Source organism: Balaenoptera acutorostrata, chromosome 10 (assembly GCF_949987535.1).
Source record: "Balaenoptera acutorostrata chromosome 10, mBalAcu1.1, whole genome shotgun sequence".
Classification (NCBI taxonomy): domain Eukaryota; kingdom Metazoa; phylum Chordata; class Mammalia; order Artiodactyla; family Balaenopteridae; genus Balaenoptera; species Balaenoptera acutorostrata.
The window spans coordinates 102,324,753-102,345,046 of NC_080073.1; the positions used below are offsets into that span (position 1 = coordinate 102,324,753).

The window sequence follows — 20,294 nt, forward strand, 5'->3', positions numbered from 1 at the left end:
AGAAAAACAAAACACAAGCAACCCCAAATGATAACAACAACAAAAATAACAACAACAATCGTCATAAGAAATTAAGGGATGAATGAACTGGTTTTTAACTAAGCACACCACGCTTGGTAGGAAGTGATACTGGGTGGGGGAATCATTGGTTCTGATTCGTGCTCACAGAGAGTGAAGAAAACCTCCTTTTGAAACTGGTTCACACATCCCTAATACAGTTAAAAGTCATATATACCTCAACCTTTTTCCTTTCACATGCAAAGAGATCACTTTTTCATCATGTCAAGAACACACAGCTTCCTTTGAAGCCCGGGTGGTTGGCTTTTGGCTACCAGGAGTTGGTGAGGAAGTGGAGAGGAAGGGGGTCCCTGTGGTGGACACAGGTGTAAGGGCAGAGGAGCCCTGGGGGCCAGAAAGGGCGAGGGTCCCGGGAGGGGTGGCACGGGAGGCCTGAGGCACTGAGGCTGGGGCGTCCCAGGCGTCTGGCGGGAGGACAGGATGCTGAGCACAGCCCAAGTACAGTAGGATCTGTTTCTTTCCACTGCTGGCAGCTACAGTAAGGGGGTCTATTGCCTGCAGACGATGCTCACGCAAGAAAATCCCGCCTCTGTGCACCCAGGGGTTCAGGCGATTCAGAAACTAGACACAACATGTTTATCTTCGAGCACCAACCCCAAATCACAGGAAGGTAAACATACACCTATTTTTCCTCTTCAATCTCGCATGTGCAGTTTTATTACCAGTAGTAGTATTTCATCGCTCTGCAAAGGACAGGAGCACAGGCGGGTGAGGCTTGGGCTGGGTTTGGCAGGAAGACCGCGAGTGACAGGTCTTGCTGCCTGGCTTTCCCGGAAGCCCAGGCACGCACCTCGCCTCCTCTCCCTTCCCCGGCTGCCCCTCGGCCCCGCGGGCGGGCGGGAGGACCACACGGTCCCTGCTGGGTTCTGCAGTCACGGAAGAAAGGCTTGTCTAAGTACAGTAGAAGAGCCACCGCCCGGGGAGCCAAGGACAGCTGCGGGCAGACGCTCACACGGGGACCTGGGGGCGGCCCAGGTCTCCCAGGACAAATATTGCCCATTTGTTTCTGCTGACTGCAGAGACCAGCAAACTGATGAACTACAAATAATAATAATAATAATAATAATATTATTAATACATATACCGAAAGGGGGGGGGAAATCAGATACATGACACCTATGCATGTTTTCCATCAGTTCAGTTGCCAGGGGAACTCTTCTCTGTCTTGAAACTTGAACAGTAATGGCATATCTAACGCTGAGAGTGTGGAAACATGTACGAGGTCGAAGCTAGAATCTTTCCTGGTTTTGGCTTCAACCAAACTGGAAACCTTCATCAACCACATCCTGCAATATATCGAGGACCAAATTACAGCTCCATCATGTAGCAAACAGAAAAAAAAAAAAAAAAAAAAAAGTCTAGTTGAGAAATGAGCATCTTCTCCACATTTCCTCTGGGAATTTACATGAAATTCACATCACTTTCTTCCAGTTATTGGCCGCGGGTATCCAAGGGCATGTTTTTTTTTTTTTCCTTCTGTTTCCAGCTCACAGAACAAACGTTACTATCACAGAATTGCAAAAACAAGTTAACACACACCAAAACAGAAGGTAACGTTAATGCTTAAATGAAAATGTCCTCTCCAAATAATTCATTAAAATATTTGCTTTGTTTTTTAAAAAGTCATTTTGGGAACACACAACATCCAAGACGACACCAAAGGGCTGGTAAGTAGTTAAGGCACTCGAGTCGCGCGTGCTGCATCTCCGCATGGGTCTGTAAGGCTATGGCGCTGAGCGAGGCGCCCGCCGCTCTCTCCACCCCTCCCCCTCCCCCTCCCTCCCCCACCCCGAGAGCTGAAGGGCACTGAGGAAACCTGGGGAAATATAGACTCAGGACATTTTGCTCTGCTGGCTTTCGTCTGTGTGCTGGGGGGCAGGACGGGCTGTCATTCCAGGCCCAGGAGCGAGGCGCTGTCGGCCGCGGCCAGGAGGGGGTGGGCGGGCCTCCTGCCGGGCAGCTCCAGCAGGTCCTGCACGAGGGCCGCCGGGCTCTCCCGCTCGGGGTCACCCGGGGACGCCTGCTCCTGGGGGCTGCCCGCGGCAGCGGCCCTGGGGGCACCCCTGCTGGCCTCAGCCTGGCTGGCACCCGCCGTCCGGCCGGCGTCCTTGGGGGCCAGACTCTCCTTCCGGCTGCGGGTGCCGGCCACGTGGCTGCCGGCGGGCAGGCCCGGGTCCGCCTCGCCCTCCGACGCGGGGTTGTTGCCGCTGTGGGCGGACTCGCTCTCGCTGTCCTCCTCGCCCCGCTCCTCCTTGTCGCTGTCCTTGCCGGGGTGCCGGGGCTGCCGGGCCTTCTGGTGGACCCGCTGGTGGCGCACCAGGCTGTGCTTCAAGGTGAAGGTTCGCTCGCAGGTCTGGCATTTGTACGGCCTCTCTCCTGGGGGACGGAGAGAGATTCACGGCTGTCAGCAAGGCCACCGGCACCCACCTCCCTGCGCCCCATGAGAGCAAGCGAAGGCCCCAGGGGAAGGGCGGCGAGGCCCGGGCCGGGCCTCCCTCCCGCTCACAGGAAACCTTATCTGTCTGAACTGGCAAAATGGGGAAGGAGGAGAGTGGAGGCCCACACAGCCCTGTCTCCTCGTCCTTCAGCCCAGGCTTCGCACACCCGATCCAGGAACCAGAGTCCCAGAAGCGGAACCTCAGGGACAACCAGACCGGCCTGAAAGAACCCCGTGGAAGGACAGCAGCGGCGTCCTTCCCAGGGTTGGGCACCGTCGCCAGGGACCCTGCAGGGCGGCACCTCCCTAGTCAAAGCTGCAGATATGCTGTGCTCTGACTCAGAGCAGCTGGGGCTTCCCCTCTCGCTTGCAAACACGGAGCTGAGAGCAGCTGAGAGCACCACCTGCCAGTAGCCCGAGAATCTCTCTCTGCTGGGAGCCAAGCTCCGGTGCCCTCAAGTCCCAGCACAGGGCCGTGGGTATGTGTGGGGGGCACGTGTGCACCTTGGCCGCTGGGAGGAGAGGGGAGCTGAAACCAAGGCACAGGGGAGCTTTTCTGTTTGGCGGGGGAAGAATCACTTGTATCTTCCGGCTTCACGAGGATATCCAGGCGGCCCTTCTACCAGAACAGCAGCCCCTGCTTTGGGGCTTGCAGCCTCAAGCCCAGAGGCGGTGGGTTCCAGGAGGAGCAAGGACGTGCCCAGGAAGCAGCCGGGTGACCGCCCCGTTCAGCCCCATCAGCCCCGCTGCTGCGAAGCCAAGAACAGACAGGGTTCTCGCTGCACGGCCCACCTAACACCTGCTGGCTGGCGACGAATCCCGGGTGCCTCCCCACACAGGCCCCGGGCCGCCAGCCCCACAGAGCCCGGCCGCAGCGCCTGCTCCGCCGGCCACACCCCCAGCCACCCCCCCCAGCCCCCGGGCCAAACCCACATTCTTCTAGATGCTGCTACCAGACAGGGCAGCCATCATCCCCATTCTAGAGACAGAACGACGAAGGCTTAGAGGGCCAAGAGGCCGATCAAAACGCGCTGGCCAACACCACTCCGCCGTCCACTGCTCCAGCCCGTGCCCTCCAGTGCTAAGAGCTGGACAAGCCCTTACAATTCCTAGCTCACCCGGCTCTCTCCCCGCTCGGCAAGAGCGCCCTGCTGCCCACGGCGGCTGGAGGACGGGAACCCGGCTGGCTTGCCGCCCCCTCGCCCCCCGCCAGCAGCCCTCCCTCCGCCCCCGCCGCCTCACCTGTGTGCGACCTCATGTGCCGCGTCAGGTCCTGCAGGGACCAGAACCTCTTGCTGCACACGCTGCACACCTTCTTCCTCTTGTCCGCCTTGCTGGCCGCACTCCTGGGGGAGGCTGTCTTTGGCTTCCTGTCGTCCTCACTCTTCTCCGAGGGCTTCTGCTCGGCCAGGCCCTCCCCATCGCCGTCCGAAGGGCCCTCGGCCTCCTCGCTCTGCTTCTCCGCGGGGGCTTCGGACACGGCCTCCTCCTGGGCGGGGGGCTCGGCGGCCGGGGGCTCGGCGGGCCTCGGAGGCAGCTCGGGGGCAGTGGGCGGTGGCCCTTCGGGCTCCCGGGGGGCCGCACTCTTGTCCCCGGGCTCCTCGCGGCCGTGGGCCTTGCGGTGGCGGTTGAGGGTCCCGAGGAACTTGAAGCTCTTGCCGCAGACGTGGCAGGCGTGCCGGTGGTCCTGCGCAGCCGGGTCCCCGCCGCCCCCCGCGCCGGCCTCGCCCTCGGCCAGCTTGAAGCCCATCAGCTTGCTGGCGAGGTTGAGGTCCAGGCTCTTGTTGCTGACCGTGTCCTCCTCGGGGCTGTCTGCGTCCTCGTCCCACTCCTCCTCCGCCCGCTCGTCCTCGGGCTCCGCGTCCTCCTCGGCGCCCCTCTCCTCCCCGGCCAGCGGCGTGGCTGCCGCCGGCTTCGCCTCCTCCGCCGGCGACTCGTCCGGGACCGGGCTGGGCTCGGCTGCTCCTTCCGGTGTCGGCGGCTCCCTCTCCCGGGAGGTGAGGTCCAGCACTTCGCCTCCCGCCGATGGCTCAGCGTCCGACTGGCTGTCTGCGGAGCAAGCACGGGGCAGGCTGAGAGCCGGGCCACCAGACACGCCCCTTCCGAGGGCTCGCTCGTGACCCACCCCCCGGGGGCCTGTCTCCCAACCCCCGCCAGGACCTCTCTCACCCAAATCCCCCTCACCCCTTATGTCCCTCACGGGCCAAGACGAATCTGGGGTTAATTTTAAAAAGGCAGAAGGAGCAGCCGCACATGGGCGCACACAGGCTGGGGTCACAGGGTCGCTGCGCCTGCAGCTCCCGGCCTCCCTTCACCCCCCATGCCGAGCCAGCCCCCTCCACGGGCACACACAGGGATGCTCGGGGCCCCCAGGGGCAGCCAGACAGAGCGACGCGAGAGAGGACAGCTGGCACATTCCAGAGACTCGCAGCACGAGGGAGGTTGAGGAAGCTGAGCCGTAGAAGTTATTTTCCAGTGCAAAGAGGTTGTATACACATGCAGCCTACACAGGACCACCCCCCAAACACGGTATCTGGGAGCACCTCACAGGAAGTGGCCCAAAGCAAGTACTCTGTGTATGTGGCACTCATGCTCCCGCCTGACGGCTGGTTTCCAGGAGAGGTCCCAGGCAACAGGAGACGCGTGCACATCTGTATGCACACCTGCAGGCCCCCCTGGCAGCTGTCAGGACCCCGTGTAGGGAGCGGAAACATTCCCTGTCTCTCAAGGGGTTCCTACCTGCCCAGTCTCCACAGCAAAACCAGATGTGGACAGGCCACCAGTTTCTATCAGCCTTCTTAAGGGCTGGCCTGGTGGTAACAGTATCGACACCAAAGAGATGATGGTATTTATCAAAAGCACCACCTCCTCTCTATTCTGGTTGAACAAGGTCTGAGCCAGTATTTTATCATGTGCTCTGACAGTGAAGCTAAAAGCTTGCTGAGCCCGACTAGTAACTACAGATGCAATGGCCAACGGGCCACTGTGGCATCAGGCTGGTAAAACTCGTTATTTCACGGCACATACGTGACATGCACCTCCCTCATCATGCCAGGTCTCCGATCACAAGTTCACACGTCTAACCTGAAGCCTCACCTGATGAGAGCAGATCACCGCCACACCGACCCAGGCCCGTGGCTCTGAGGCACAGGCTCCACGACTCGCCACCAATGCAGCCCTGGGCTGGGGGCGAAGGAGCTGCACCAGCCCTGCCATGGCCACACTGCCTGGGGCTCTCGGCTCACCTACAGCAGTCTACGCGGCTCTCCCACTTTACTTCTCTTCACTGGTTTTATTCTGACTACTTTTTAGCAACCACTGTTTGAGTATCTTAAAAGGTTTCAGAAGGAAACAAGTAATTGTGGGGTGAATATAAAATTTCTGAATGAAATTCTGACAATTTAAATGATTTCTGACAATTATCCAAAAGATGAAAGAAGATGACCCCTGAGACATGCACACCAACATCGAGGCCATATTCCAGGGGAAAAACCAGCTGCTCATTTTCTTGAATCACGCAAATGGAGAGCACCTATTAAATGGCTTTTGGTATAAACTCCACAATAAAAAAAAATACAGAATGCTTGGTTTCCTATTTGTTGGTTCCGTGGGTAGTTACATTAAAGCCAAAAAAAAAGAAAAAAAAAAAACCAAAAACGCGAGGGGAGGGTTGATCTCTGGTTACTCCTTATTTGTCCCAGTATATTCTAGGCTGTTTCACTTAATTATTAATTTTTTTCCACCAAAGAACATGGATTATTTAAAATTTCAACTGTAGTAGGATATATTTAAGATGATAAACTTTGGGGGAAAAATTCACAGTGAATTCTGAAATCAAACCCAAGTAAAAATACTAAGATAATACACTAAGATCAGATCGTTCTGACTCCTGGGCCCTCCCTAAGTGTGGATAACGGAGAGCTCACCCTAAAGGCAATGGGAGGCCAACTCACTTCCTCCGAGGAGTGGCGAGGGCTTGCTGCATTCTACCCAACGTCCACTAGGGGGCATGTTTTAGCAGGGCAGCCGGTGCCCTTCAAGTTCCCAGCAGTACCAAGGGCTCTTCTCAGCAATTCTTGGGAACAATGCACTTAGCCCCCTCTGTCTTGTGAACACCCGCCTTACAGCGCCAGGTCCTATCTTGACCTCGTCCTCCGCAGCAGCTCACCCTTTCCAAGCGCAGGTGGCAGAGCTCATGACTTCTGTAAGCAATGCGGCTTTAAAAATGTGTTGATTTGGGGACTTCCCTGGCAGTCCAGTGGTTAGGACTCCGCGCTTTCACTGCAGGGGGCCTGGGTTCGATCCCTGGTCGGGGAACTAAGATCCCGCAAGCTGTGAGGTGCAGCCAAGAAAAGAAAAGAAAAGAAAAGAAAAGAAAAGAAAAAGGGGAGGGGGAGGCAGGGGAAGAAAAATGTGTTTTTTTTCTGTCCCTGTCAGCCAGTCCCTCATTCGTGATGCTAATCTAAGAAAACTGCTAGAGGAAGCAGACAGAATCTGAAGGCACCAGTAGGTAAGAAGCCCAAAGCTCCTCCAATGCGATGCGGAGTGTGGAGACTTCCACGTTAGCGCGACTATCAAGTATCCACTGCTTCCTAGAAATTTCGCGTCACCCAACTGAGGTGACAATGTACTGACCTCAACGCCTACCTGGCTGGGCAGGGGCACAGCCTCCACTTTATCTAGACCAGCACTCCCTGTGGTGCAGTCCATGCCCGTACGTGGCCTTCTGGGCTGGCAAGGGGGCCACCACCGAGGGACAGTCTTCAAGTGTCCACGCTGGGGAATTAATTCCCTGGCGCTCCAGTGGTTGGGACTCGGCGCTTTGACTGCTCTGGGCCCGGGTTCAATCCCTGGTTGGGGAAGTAAGATCCCAAAAGCCGTGTGGCGAGGCCAAAAAAAAAAAAGTCCATGTTTACACTGATTTGAAAAGTCACGTGCAGGTGCCCACAAGTAGGAAGGCTCCTACAGGCGTCATCTGAGGAGGAACCAGGAGCGTCCCCTGAGGGCAAAGTGGGCCAGGGCACCTCTGCCCACAAGAAAGTGAACCACAGTTTCAGCCTAGCTTTGAACTATCAGTATGTCCCTTTCAGCTAAACCTGCCCCCATCGGAGCATCTTCAGCATGCCTTTGGGGGAAAATCTAGGGCGCATTTTTGTGAGACCTTATGTGATTGAAAAAGTCAGACCTATGTTGCAAAACATGTCCTGGGATTTTAAGAAAATGCAACCTAGGCATATAAACCTAGAAATCCCTCGAGAACTGCCTTGGTCATTTCCTGCCTTTGTGTTTTTATGGTCTTTCTCCAAAGCCTCACTTTTAACTTCACTGGAGGGAGCCGGAAAGAAACCTTCACTCCCTCCATGATGCTCACCTGGTTTAAAAAAATTCCCCTTGAAATCACTGAAATCCACCTTCCTGACCCTCCTTCTCCCCATCTTACCTCTCAGCCCTCTTTCTCACCACGGATTGTGACCACAATTAAACCAAACCCATATTTTTCTCTTTGCTGGTTTCACGTTACAACTCTCACTGAACTTTCTTTTTCCAGAGGCTTTGTCCCTTAAAGGAAACCTACACAACCTCTGAGCAGGGTTGGGGCAAGGAGGGCGCTGATGGGACTTGGAAAAACAAAACTCATAACTGCAATTTAAAAAATAAATTCACCCACCATGAAGATGTGGGCTGCACCGAAGCTAAGATATAAGTTCCGATTAGCTTTGCGCCTGCAGGAGCCCTGGCTTTGGTGTTCCTTGATCATACAGATCAAGATGCTGAACCCAAAGTATGCATCCAGCACGTGGCTGTTACAGTTTAAGACTTGTCTGCCAGCGTGGGAAACCAAGGGCTCCCCGCGGCCACCTCGACTGTCAGCTGCTTTCCCTCCTTTGGGACCGCGACGGGCTGTGAGAAAATGGGCTGGGTAGAACGTGGTGTGGCAGCTGACACTCAAATGCTGAGAGGGGTCATCCCAGTGAAGGTGTACTCTGCCAGCCTCGCTGCCAGTTTCCTGGGGTTGGACAGCAGATCACCCAGCAACCTCGGGCTCGAGGGCACCCGAGTCATGGCAAGATTCCGTGGGGCCTGTGCGTTTCTCTACTCACAGATCCTGGCAAGCCACGTGGACCTGGACGCTGGAGGCGGGGTGGCAAACCGGCCTATACTTTTATACCCTGAGAGGGCCTGGGCGCACCGCGACCGAGGGCCTGGCCGCTCGAGGGCTTGTTTCACTGGGCTCGGTGGGAGGTGTGGGGAAAGAGTGCAGGGCTCGGCACCAGCCCCTCTTCCTGGAGAGGCTGCCCGTTCACCGCGCCCCTCTCCCCCGTACCTGGGACAAGGACGAGGGGGCCGGGGCTGGGGCTGGAGCCCGACCCTGCAGTCCACACTCACTCACAGACCACACGGCCCCCAAACCACCCAAGTCTGCGGGAAAGAGCCCGGACACAGTCACAACCCTAGAAAAGCACATTTGCGGGGAATCTTCTCGGATTCAGAAAAGGGGGAAATGTCAAGCTTTCAAGATTTGCCAGACTGAACCCATACCTGCAATAGTTATTCAGCACTGGCCAACCAGCCCTGTGTCTGAGTAACCTGCAGCAGCCGATGTTCTGTTTTGTTTTGGGGGGCGAGGGACACAAAACCCCAGCAGTTGGAGATAATGGAATATATTGAATAGAGGACACGAGTAAATACAGAAGCTGTAAGGAAAAAAAAGGTGGCAGGAGACGCACGGGGCAGCTGTTAATTGCTCTATAGGGGCCGGAGGAAGGAAGCACATATCAGCACATGAGAAGAATACCCGGATTCGGGTCAAGCAGAGATGTGATTAAGGAAAGGACATGCAGAGTGCTTTTTCAAACAAGACAAAGTTTTTTTACTGGGAAAAGAATTACTGAAAAGAAGAACGCCCCACCCAGCCCGGCCCCTCCTGTTGAGGGCGGGGCATCACTAGCCCCTGCAACACCCTGACCCCCGAGTGGCCCATCCCTGCTCTGTAGGATGCGGCAGACGCTGGGGTTTGAGAAAGCAACACCCGAGGAGTTCCACATCCCTTTCAGACGTGTTCCTAGGCAGAGCTGGACTGTGCTCCCTCCTGCACAGCCCAGCTCCATGGGGCAAAGGGCAGGGACAGGCGTCTGGAGTGGGGGGTGGGGAACAGATCTTCCCTAGCAGCTCAGAGAAGCAGCCTGGGGGCGCTACCGTGGCCCCCATACCCGTCCTGCTGCTGGGCTGCCAGCAGGATGCCTCAGGGTCCTGCAGAGAAGGGGAGGCCGCCAGCCGCAGCGCGGAGGCCGGGGCGCGGCTAACGGGCTCCTGTGGCGCCCTCCTCTCCATCACTTGGAGGCACTACCTGTGCTATCATGGGCTCCAACATCACTCTCTTTTGACTGGGGGATAAGCCCGTTTCTTCTCAGGGAACAGGCGGTAACTCCGTGTTTGCGCAACTGGTGGCGTTCACAGTTAGATTTGGTGGAAAAGAAGGCACCGCATTTTTGACAAGGGAAGGGTTTCTGACCTGAAGCGGGAAAAAAAATACATGTTTATCTGGCTTTCTACTGCAACGAAAAAGAAAAATCGCTTTCCATTCATTCTCCTGGGATCGTTGGCATTTGTCCACCCCCCCCACCGAACCCCTTTCTTCTAAGAAAATAAACAAAATACATTTAAAAAAACAAACAAACACTGAGAACAGCAGCAATTCAAATGATCACCTTCGCTTATCCTGAGTGGGATGAAAGATTTGTCTTCAAAATACTAAAAGTTAACAATGAAACCAAGATACATATCTGAAGTAAAACAGCAGTATTACAATTACAAATCTTACATAATAACTACAACAACAAAGGTGAGTGAAGGGATTTGAGCACAGCTGGAGAACACCTGTGTCCATCACAGAGAGAAGACGCCTGTGACAGCTTCCAGCCTGGCAAGTACCGGGGGCGTGGGGCATCGAATGGGACGAAGGGCAACGCCCGGGCCTCCTGGAGGAACCCTGAACCCTCTGGCTGTCTCTGGGGTCCGGCCCTCCCACCTGGACTGGGAGTGCTGGGTTCTGACTTCCCGGGATGCCTCCTGTCTGACCTCTGCCCAAGGTCACTGTGGTCCTAGCTGGCAAGACAGCGGAGGTCGGCTTGGTGCACGAAGGTTCTCTGTCCCCCTGCTCTAAGCTCTTGCTGGTGGTGGATCAGTGACCAAGGTCCCGAGTCTCATCAGAGCCGCGGGCTCCACTCAGCAGCCCGCGTGCGAAGCTGAGTCACTGAGCGGCCCCCAACCCCACCAGCCCCACGAGAGGGCCAGCTGCCTGTCCCCTCCCGGCCATTAGCTGCTTTGACCGGCCTCTCCCCTTCTTCCATTTGGATTCCTTTTGCAGGCTCCTCAGCACCCGGTCCCGTGTCTGCATGGACGGACGAGGGGGCGAAGCCAGGGCAGACCACGAGGACAAAGAGAAGGAAAGAGGAGGGACCAGGGAAGGGAGTGGGCGGGCACCAGGACAGAGGAGGTGTGGCTATCAGCTACTGCATCACTGGATTCTTCTGTTTTCCCCCGAGTGCCACATTCTAAGGTCCCGGTTTCTGATTTTACAGGGAAAAGGTTTCGTGCACCAACAAACAGGACTCATAGAGCTGCAGCCAGCACAGCTGTCTCATAACCCCAGGGCTGCCACGATCACACACACATCAAGACATGACAGGCAAGTCAATCAGCGCGGTTCCCTGGAAACACTAAGGGGGGTGTGGGGCTGGGCTTCAGCCTTCCACTCAGGTTTAGACGAGCATTAATGGACCCCAGACCCAGCGCAGGCGCACAAGTCCAGGCACCAGGGAGTGAGCAGCGTGGGCCTGGAGCCCAGAGTTCTCAGGCCAGGAAGGGCTGGCGCTGCCAGCCGCACAGCTCTGGGGCGCCGTTTGCACGGAGCACACCGCTGTGACCCTGAATCCCCGCACTCCAAGTGTGGGCATCCGCAGTAACCAAAGAAAGGGGACACCCAGTTCCGCCTGAGCCATGGCGCCCAATCACGGGTAGAGGTTTTTAAGAACACAGATGCCTAGAACCGTCGAAGACCACGGAATTAGAAGCCTGGCAAGGTGGAATCAGACACTCAGAAACCGGGCCCGTGCACCGCTAAGGAGCTCCACTTGGGCCTGAGAGGATGAACTGGAGAACCCGACTGCTTCACAAAGCTTGTAGGTGTTTTGCGCTAAATTTATAAAAATGCTCCCATTAAAAAAAAAAAAAAAAAAAAATCATGCTTTTTGCGTGAAGACTAGTTGTAAAGTATTTTAATTTTTTTTGTGCGCCCTTCTCGCTTTTCACTAAAAGTTGAACATAATGTTTAATAATTATTCAGGCTGTGTTAAGTAAGAAGAAACTACTTTTCCTTTAACATTTTATTGTCAAAAGGCAACATCACAGCTTCCCTGAGTCAGGCCAGTTTGAAAAACAAGAGAACCAGGCTCGAGACGAAAACAAGTCAGGAGCTCTGACTATGAACTGTGACCTGGTTCTTGATTTCAAATAAAGCAGTTAGTTTCTTGCTTCTTCCTCTTACATGATTTACTCTGTAATTTTCACACTGGTCAATGCTTCACTTTTACAGCTGGTTTGAATAGCCAGGCTGATGTCCCATGATGATGAAGAGTCATGTTAAGGTTAACTGTAGAAAACGATTCAATGACCTGAAAGTATTGTATCCAGTTAGGAAGATTCCCAAAGTGACCACTAACAGGAGTCTTTAAAAGTTCCCATTTCACTGCATAAGCTGCACATGTGACATAGCAGTGTGCTCTCTCCAGACTGCATGCACAGAGGAAAACAAGAGCGCTTTTACTATTTTATGATCATACAGGTTTCAGAAAAACCTTGCTGACTCATAATCTATGTGGAAAGTATCCAGTGATTTTATTCATTTGGTAGCAGCCACAGAAGACTGTTTCAGCAGGGTGTTTCTAAACGCACCTGTAACAAGGAGCTACCTCTGCACCAAAGGCCCCTGACGTCCTTCCACCCCACCCCGCGATGTCAGCCAGCGGTTTTCACTCTCACAGAACAGTCAAGAAACGAAGAGAAAAATTCTTCAGGAGACGACGCCGTCTGGCAGGCACTGGGCAGGAAGGAATAAAGGACGAACAACCAGAGCAAGTCCGATGGCCCAGCCTCACACCCTCATACGCCTCTCCGTCTCTCCGTACCCCCCCACCCCGCCCCGGCCCGGGGCACAGGCCTCTCTCTGTCTGTCTGTCTTTCTTTCAGGATTTGGCAGATGCAGGGCCGGCCAGGTGAACGCTTTCAGAGCTGCCCCTTAAGAAAGTTGGAAGCAGCCAAACACGGCTGGTGTCAGAAGTGCTTCCACACTGAGGTGTGTACATCTCACTGCTCTCAGCTCCGACGCCGGCTGCCTGTGAACAGCGGGTGGGGGAGGGGGGTTGGGCGGGCCCCAGGCTGGCAGAAAAGGGCAGCGAAGCCAACCATGAGAGAGTGAGCAGGCAGGGGGCCCGGGGTGTCAGAGCGGGGGGGGGTCCTCGGCATCACAGGTGCCGGCCCCTCCGTTCCACGAGGAGGAAGATGAGGAAGGGGCTGAAATGGACCGTTTTCTGGCACTCTCTCCTCTACCTGTGGCCTCAAAACACACGGGACGCCCACGAGGGGGAAAGGCAGGAAGAGTGAGCCGTCTTCTCCTAAAGAGGCAGCACTGCTCAGGCTGAGAAGGGAAGGAGCCAGGACGGTCCTCCTCAACAGGACGCCATGGGCTAGCAGAGGAGGGGAAGGAGGAAACTCAGCTGTGTGTGGAGGTCACGCCAGGATCTCACAAAGTACGCCAGCAGACGCCAGCTTCCTCCTAAGATGCGATTCCTTGAACCTGAGCCACGCAGAGAAAGGGCTGAAACCACGTGCCCCTTGCCTGAGCAACACTGAACCCCCGGCGGGACACTGAACACCTGGGCTACTTAATGCTGCCTATTTACGGGGCGGGGTGCACTGGAAACACGTCTGTGAGACGATGTATAGATGCTAGAATTCTTTGCATTCGCTGAGAGGTTGGGAAAAGGCCGACTCTCAAGATGCACAGTTTGCTTCAAGCCAGTTTAAAACTGGACACCACTCAAAAGCTTCTGGCTGGAATGCAGCTAGATTGTAACACTACCACGCCGGCCCCCCAAGACTCTTCCCTGTGTAACGAGGTTTTACAGGGTCATTGCAGAGTCCACGTTTAGTTTCTGTTGCATGTGAGCCTCAGTCTAACTTCAGCATTGTGGAGGGAGCACCTCACAGGAAGCCAGGAGCCAGGCACTCGGAGATCCCACAGCAGAGCCGTCTACCAGGAAAACCTCAGTGTGCAGGAAGGGTGGGCAGGTCACAGGATTTCTCAGGCTCCGTCCAGCTCCAGCACCGTACCAGACGTAGCCGAGGGCTGTACAAAATTACTAAATGGAGCTACTGCTGAGACTGCTGCTGGAAGCTGAGGCTGTGGAAGAGCGAAGGACGTTACCCGAGCCCCATGGGCGCCAGCCTCCGTCCAGGTCTAAGCGTGCGGTTAGCACCATCCCACGGCCACGAAGCCTCTGGTCAACAGCTCGTGGTCCACAGCCGTGTTCCACCTTGTCTCAAACCACTTCCCAATCTTCTGCGTTGGGACGTGTCAGGATACAGCGGGGCCGAAGAGGCACGCCCCCTGCACCCTCAGACGGAACCTGACCCTGGCTCCCACCCCCAGCACTACTGCGCGTCCCCCGAAAGCCTGCAGGCAAATTACTCAAGCCTCCCTAAACCTCAACTTCGTCATGGCAGGATGGGGACGACATGGCCCTCGTGGCCCGGTCACCACCACTAGCCCTGGAAGGGTTCTCTACCTGCCCGAATGCGCCCCTCGAGAGACAAAGCCCGCGACCCCATGGCAAGAACACAGGATGTGAGGGACGGGGTGGAAGCAGACACGGCCGTCAGGGGGCAGTGACTGTGGGGGGAGAAGCGGCAGAACATGTTCACACCTACACCTGCCCCCGCCCCCACCCCCCGCCCCCGTCTCAGACTAACTCCCATCTCCTCTGCTCCGTTCCGACACCACCAAACTTTAAACCAACGAGGACACTTCGGCGTTCAAAAGGAGCTTCTATCAGGCACCTGCAAAGACACGGCACGACCCTTGAGAGGAAGTACTGGCGGCTCAGTCCTCTCAGGGAGACCGCTGGCGTGCAAGGAAGAGAACAGAGCGCCCGAGAACCAGTGGTACCCGCCAAGCACAGGGCTCCCGGCTGGAGGAGGAGGTGGGGAGGCGGTGCTGGCAGGGGAGAGCGCGCCTCATCACACCCAGACCATCTGCTTGCTCAAAGGCGGTAACGGGAATACTCACTTCTCCAGAGACTCTGCAGGCGACAAACAGGTGCCACCCAAAGAGGGCGGCAAGAGAGACTGCTGTGCGGGGCACCTTCTCTCTAAGAAGCATCTTCTTTCTGAACTGCTTTCTTCCTTAGAACTGTTCCCTTACTTTGTCAGGCTTAAATGATTTCAAACGGAGAGAAAATGACAGCCTGAAAATGCAGCACAGACTCTACAAATCTAGGAATTCTGGTTCCTGTTAAATGAGTCCTCCGTGGACAGACACTCCTGACTGATGCCTGGGTTTGAGGCCCCACCACGCCAGAAAGAGACGCCGTGCCCACGCGGCAGCCAGCATCAGACAGACCCTGCAGCGCACCCTCCCCTCCCCTCCCCTGCCCTGCCCGTCTCCGCGGCACTCTCATTGCCCAGGACAGCTCTGCCATCCCCTCTCGATGTCCCAACTTGTTAGGAGAAACAGCCTCCCACGGAGGATCCACCCTGCGTGAAGCCTTTCCACCTGGATACAGAGCGTGGCTCCCGCCAGCCCCGCCATCTTCCCCTCTCCGCACCGTCACGAGCCACTGCACTGCCTGCGGTTGCCAGATTCAGCAACTAAAAATACAGGATGCCCAGTTACATCTGAATTTCAGATACACAACAAGTAAGTTTTTAGTACATCCCAGATAGTGCATGGAAGATATTTATACTAAAAATTATTTGTTGCTTATTTGAAATTCAAAATTTAAGTGGCATCCTGTATTTTATCGGGCAATCCTGTACCATACAATTCTTTATTCTGTTTTAGGTCCTATCAATTAATATTTGGGTGGTGATCTCAAAAAGGTTAAGGATCTCACCCAATTTGTCCTTAGTTCAAAGATGTAAATTTTGAATACTCAGCTTGAGTATTCAGTAACTCATAATTAAGATGACCTTAAGATGACACTAAGTTGTAGGGTCATCTGACTACTAACTACTTGGTATAAAATTATTTAAAGTGTATTTCTTATCTCAAACTTTAAAAATCAATACACGAAAACATTTGAAAAATACTTTTAGGATATCTTTTTGGCAACTTAAGTCTGTTACTTAGAATAATATTTATATTTGCGTGTTTCTCTCTGCAACAGCCAACAATTTTAGTACAGATACAAAATTTTTTAAATTCTAAAGCTACTCTGTCACTGACGTTCACGATGAACAGGAGAAGATGTAATCGCCTTAGTGAACTGAAAGGTAACTGCAAAATTTGCAATATTTCCCTTTATGAATACACACAGTCAAAAGAACTTCACAGAATGTCTGCAATTTTAAAAGCTGCCTTGAATGCAAATTCTTCTGCCAAAGTCCTCGTCCCCCTAAGCTGCCTCCTGTGCGTAACCAAGTAGATGATGCCTCAACCAAGCAGATAATGCCTCGACCACGTGAGGGATGCGATGGCCCAAGACCATCTCACCTAAAAACACCCTGCCTGACCCTTCCCTTCACCAGCAGCCCTCGGAGGCCCAGCCAACGGAAACAGGCCATTCTGGTTATACGAGCACACAGGGAAAAACTCTCGGCCCCATCAGGCAAGCCCCTGCTTCTGAGACTGAGGGAGAAGAGAAGCTAGGAATGGGGAGGCGGGAAGAGGGCGCCTCCTTCGACCCCACCCGTCGCTGCCCCTCAGCCCGGCGGCTGGGCCACAGCCTGCCCGGCCCTCTTACCAGTGTGCGTGAGCATGTGCCTCTGCAGGGAGCTGGCCCAGGGGAAGACCCGCGGGCAGTGGGGGCAGTTGATCTTCTGCAGGCAGCTGGCATAGGAGTTGCGCTTGGCCCTCAGCAGCTTGTCCTCCGGGGGGCTGCCCTGCTCCTCATCGCTGGGCCCGCTGTGGTCCGCGGCCACCTCGTCCTGAGCGTCGTCCTCCGCGCTCTGCAGGAACGGACTGAACTTGTTGGTGTCCGTCGTCGCCAGCATCTTCTCGATGCTGGCGAACTCCCCGCTGGAGTCCAGGTCCGCCCCGCCGCTGGTGCGCAGCCGGCTCCTCGTCCCCTTTTTCCGGCCCCTCTTCTTTGACAAGCCAGCTGGTCCCGGCTCCGTGGGCGAGGCTGCCTCTGGGCTGGTGGCAGCCGGGGGGGAGTCACTGGATCCCTTCCTGCCGGTGACGTCGGTGGTGGCTTTGGAGACGGCGCCCCCTACAACGTCCGCGGCTGCGGCGTCACTGCCGGTGCTCGCGGGCCCCGGGTCGGCCACCTTGGTTTTCAGCAAGGTGGGGGCCGAGGACACGGATGAGATGATCTGGGCGATGGAGGCCAGCGGGGGCAGCTCCTCCGTCACGGGGGGCTTTGGCAAAAGCAGGGGGGGCTTGGGGCGCAGCGGCCGCAGCAAGGCTGGGCTGCTTATGAGGGTGGAGTTGCCCAAGAGCGGGGAGCTGTTGACCAGGGCTGAGGAGTAGATGGGCACAGCGAGTTGAACGGAGCCCTGCAGGGGCGGAGGCGGGGCTTCCAGAGCGCTGGCGGCAGAGGCCGCCGCTACAGCGGCCGCGGGCTCTTCCAGGGCCCCGCTGGGGCCCAAGGTCGCCGGCAGGGCGGGGCGGGCTGGCGGACAGGGAGAGGCCGGCTCACTGCTCGCGGGTCCCTGCTCGGGCTTCCTGGCTTCCCCGGGAGCGGCCGCGTCCTCGTCTCCCCTCCTGAGGTTCTTGGGGATGGACAGATCGATGGGCTCCATGGAGCAGTCGTACGGGGCCGAGGCGCAAGGGCTCAGGAAGGAGGCCGAGTTCTCCTGCTTCACGTGGACCAGGGCCAGGCCCTTCTGGGAGAAGTCCAGGGGCTCGTTGAAGTCCCCTGCGAAGTTGCTGGTGGGCTCCACTTTGACCGCGACGTGCGGGGGCAGCGGCTGGGCGGGGGCCCCGTGACGAAAGCCGTTCTGGGGCTCCAGGAAGGCGGCCAGGGGCTTGCGCTCACCCAGGGCCGCGCCGCCCTCCTCCACCCGGCCCGGGGCCTCGGCGGGCGCGTCGGCGGGGCCCAGGCCGTCGGCCACCAGGACGTAGCTCTCGATGTCGCGCTCGGGCACGTGCAGGTGCTGTTTGAGGACGTGGTGGATGCAGTTGCGCTTGGCCGAGAAGGCGGCGCTGCACTCCTTGCACTCGAAGGGCTTGCGGGCCTTGGGGCAGCCGCCCAGGCCGCGGCCGCAGTGCGTGCGCATGTGGATGCGGAGGGCGCGGTAGTGCTTGAGGTCCTCGCCGCACAGCCGGCACACCGTGTCTGGGGAGCAAAAGGCGTCCACCATCTCGGCCGCGCTGCTGGTCACGTACTCGATGTTCTTCTCGATGTCCTTGCGTGTGGCCTTGAGGTGCTTCTTGCGCAGGTGCCGCTCGCAGTTGGCCTTGACCGTGAAGGGGTAATGGCAGATCTTGCAGATGTAGGGCCGCTCGCCGCTATGTGTGCGCAGGTGGCGGATGAGCGCGGCCTTGTCGGCGGCGATGTAGTCGCAGATGTTGCACTGATAGGGCGAGATGCCCAGGTGGGAGCGCACGTGCGCGCGCAGCACCCCCGAGAAGGCGAACACCTGGTTGCAGAAGCGGCAGGGGTAGAGCACCTTGCGCATGGCCGGCGCCTTCTTGCCGCTGGGGGCCGTCATGATGGCCTTGAGGTCCCCCTCCGTGATCTCCTGCTTGATCTTGGCCTCCATGCTCAGGGGCAGGAGGGCCTCGATGATGCTGTCCTGCTCCAGCTGCGTCTTCATCTCGGCCTGGCCCGGCAGCTCGAGGCGCGGCTGCTGCAGGAAGAGCTGTGCGGCGGTGTCTGGCTGCGCCCCTGCCTGGGACTGCAGCAGGCGGGCGTCGGGGGCCGCCTGCACGGAGCCCCTGCGGAGCTTCAGCGGCGGCGGCGGCGGGCTAGGGCTGGTGCAGCCCGGGGAGGCCCGCTGCGCGCTGACGAGGGGCGGAGGCGTGGAGGTGGCCACCACCGTCCGCGGCGTGACCAGGGGCTTTGGCTTCAGAGGGGGCATGTGTTTGAAAATGGCCTGTAGAGGGGCAGCGGGGGCCTTGGACAGAGGCGGAAGACTGATCTGAGGGGGGGCCGAGGCTGCCATCTTCAGGATCTGCTGGATGTCCGCCAGCTCGATGGCCGACTCCCCGGAGATGGGCTTGACCACAATACTGCTGTCAGGCTGGATGATGAAGCCCTTCTGGAAGGGCTGCAGGGACAGATGCTTCACGCTCTCCTTGGTGGCCGGGAGGACGGTGAGAGACCCGCCCAGGGAAGCAGCTTCGAAAGGAGACAGACTCAGCAAGTTGGTGCAGCCAGGGTCCTGAGGTAGCTGACACTTGAGTGCCTGGAGCTGTATTGCTCGGTTGTCATCCGGCAGTGGCTCCTCGGCCGGTGCAGGCCTGGCGTCTTCGATGTGCTGCAGGCCCAGCATGGCCAGGAAGACCTTCTGGTCGGGGGCGTCGCCAGGCAGGGCCCTGGCCTGCAGCTGTTCCCGTCCCTGGTCGGCAGTGACATGGCTCTGCTTGTGCAGGGTGAGCGAGGAGAGCATGGGGAAGGCCTTGTCACACGTGTCGCAGACGAAGCGGTGCTGCTCACTGATGCACCTGCGCAGGTTCGTTTCACACCAGGCCTGCATGGAAGCCGGGCGGGCGAGAGCAGGGGAACAGAGAGGAGCATTTAGAAATGATCGCCAAGCTGCACAGCTGCCCCGGCATCCGGCCCTTCTCCACGGCACGTAGGGTGCCCACCTTCCCCTGCTCGCTAACTCCCGGACTGAGTAAGGAAACCAACTAAGCATCTTACGAATCCTATCTGCTTGATGAATGACGCCAATCCCCAGGATGTCTCGGCAGGGCAGCACCGCAGCACGGTTAAGTAACAACACCACAGAGGTAGGATTAATTCTCTCTTTAAAAATGGGGGCCTTGCGAGCCTAACTGATGGCAACTACCACCATCAGTGAAGAACTGGCTTCCTCTGCGACTGCGGGGGAGGAGGCTGCCTGGGAAGGGGCACCGTGGGGGAGGGGGTTACATGAGCGTACACACGTGGGTACGTACACACGTGGACATAGGCATATGCGTGTGCACACGTGGACGTATGCACGTGGTCATGTACACGTGGAATAAGTCACTGAGTCTGGGGCTTCTGTGATGGAAGGATTTCACTGTTGATACCTTCTACCTCAATTTTTTTTTAATTGGAAAAAAATGGGTTCCAAAGTAGTTTTAGCAGGTGTTTTATAAGCAGAACACAAATACAGCTCACGCCAACACTGACCCAAAATATTTGAATAGAAGCTACAACACTAGAAATATTTAGCTGTGATATCGATATTAAAGAAATATTTAAAAAATACAAATTCAATTCACCTAGGGCTGTGCGGGGTAGTGAACAATTCACAACTTTAAACCCAAATGCCCCCCAAATGGGCAAAGTGCCGATGAGCTACACTCATATGCCAGTTAGCATGAAATTCAGCACGCAAAATAGAA

At 56.6% G+C, this 20,294-nt stretch overlaps 1 protein-coding gene across 7 annotated transcripts in view; it reads right to left on the reverse strand.

Moving 5' to 3' along the window:
* Positions 1 to 1,873: 1,873 nt before the first annotated feature.
* The window catches only part of RREB1 (ras responsive element binding protein 1), a 129,070-nt gene continuing 110,649 nt past the window's right edge, over positions 1,874 to 20,294 (reverse strand). For 6 of the 7 annotated variants that reach the window (XM_057554835.1, XM_057554838.1, XM_057554836.1 and 3 more), the window contains 4 exons: positions 16,537 to 19,429; positions 9,864 to 10,028; positions 3,758 to 4,564; positions 1,874 to 2,454 (listed from right to left, as the gene is read on the reverse strand). In XM_057554835.1, coding sequence (XP_057410818.1) covers positions 1,967 to 2,454; positions 3,758 to 4,564; positions 9,864 to 10,028; positions 16,537 to 19,429 — 4,353 coding nt within the window. In that variant the 3' untranslated portion in view covers positions 1,874 to 1,966. The remainder of the gene's footprint in view (positions 2,455 to 3,757; positions 4,565 to 9,863; positions 10,029 to 16,536; positions 19,430 to 20,294) is intronic. The other variant, XM_057554841.1, reaches the window with a different exon arrangement.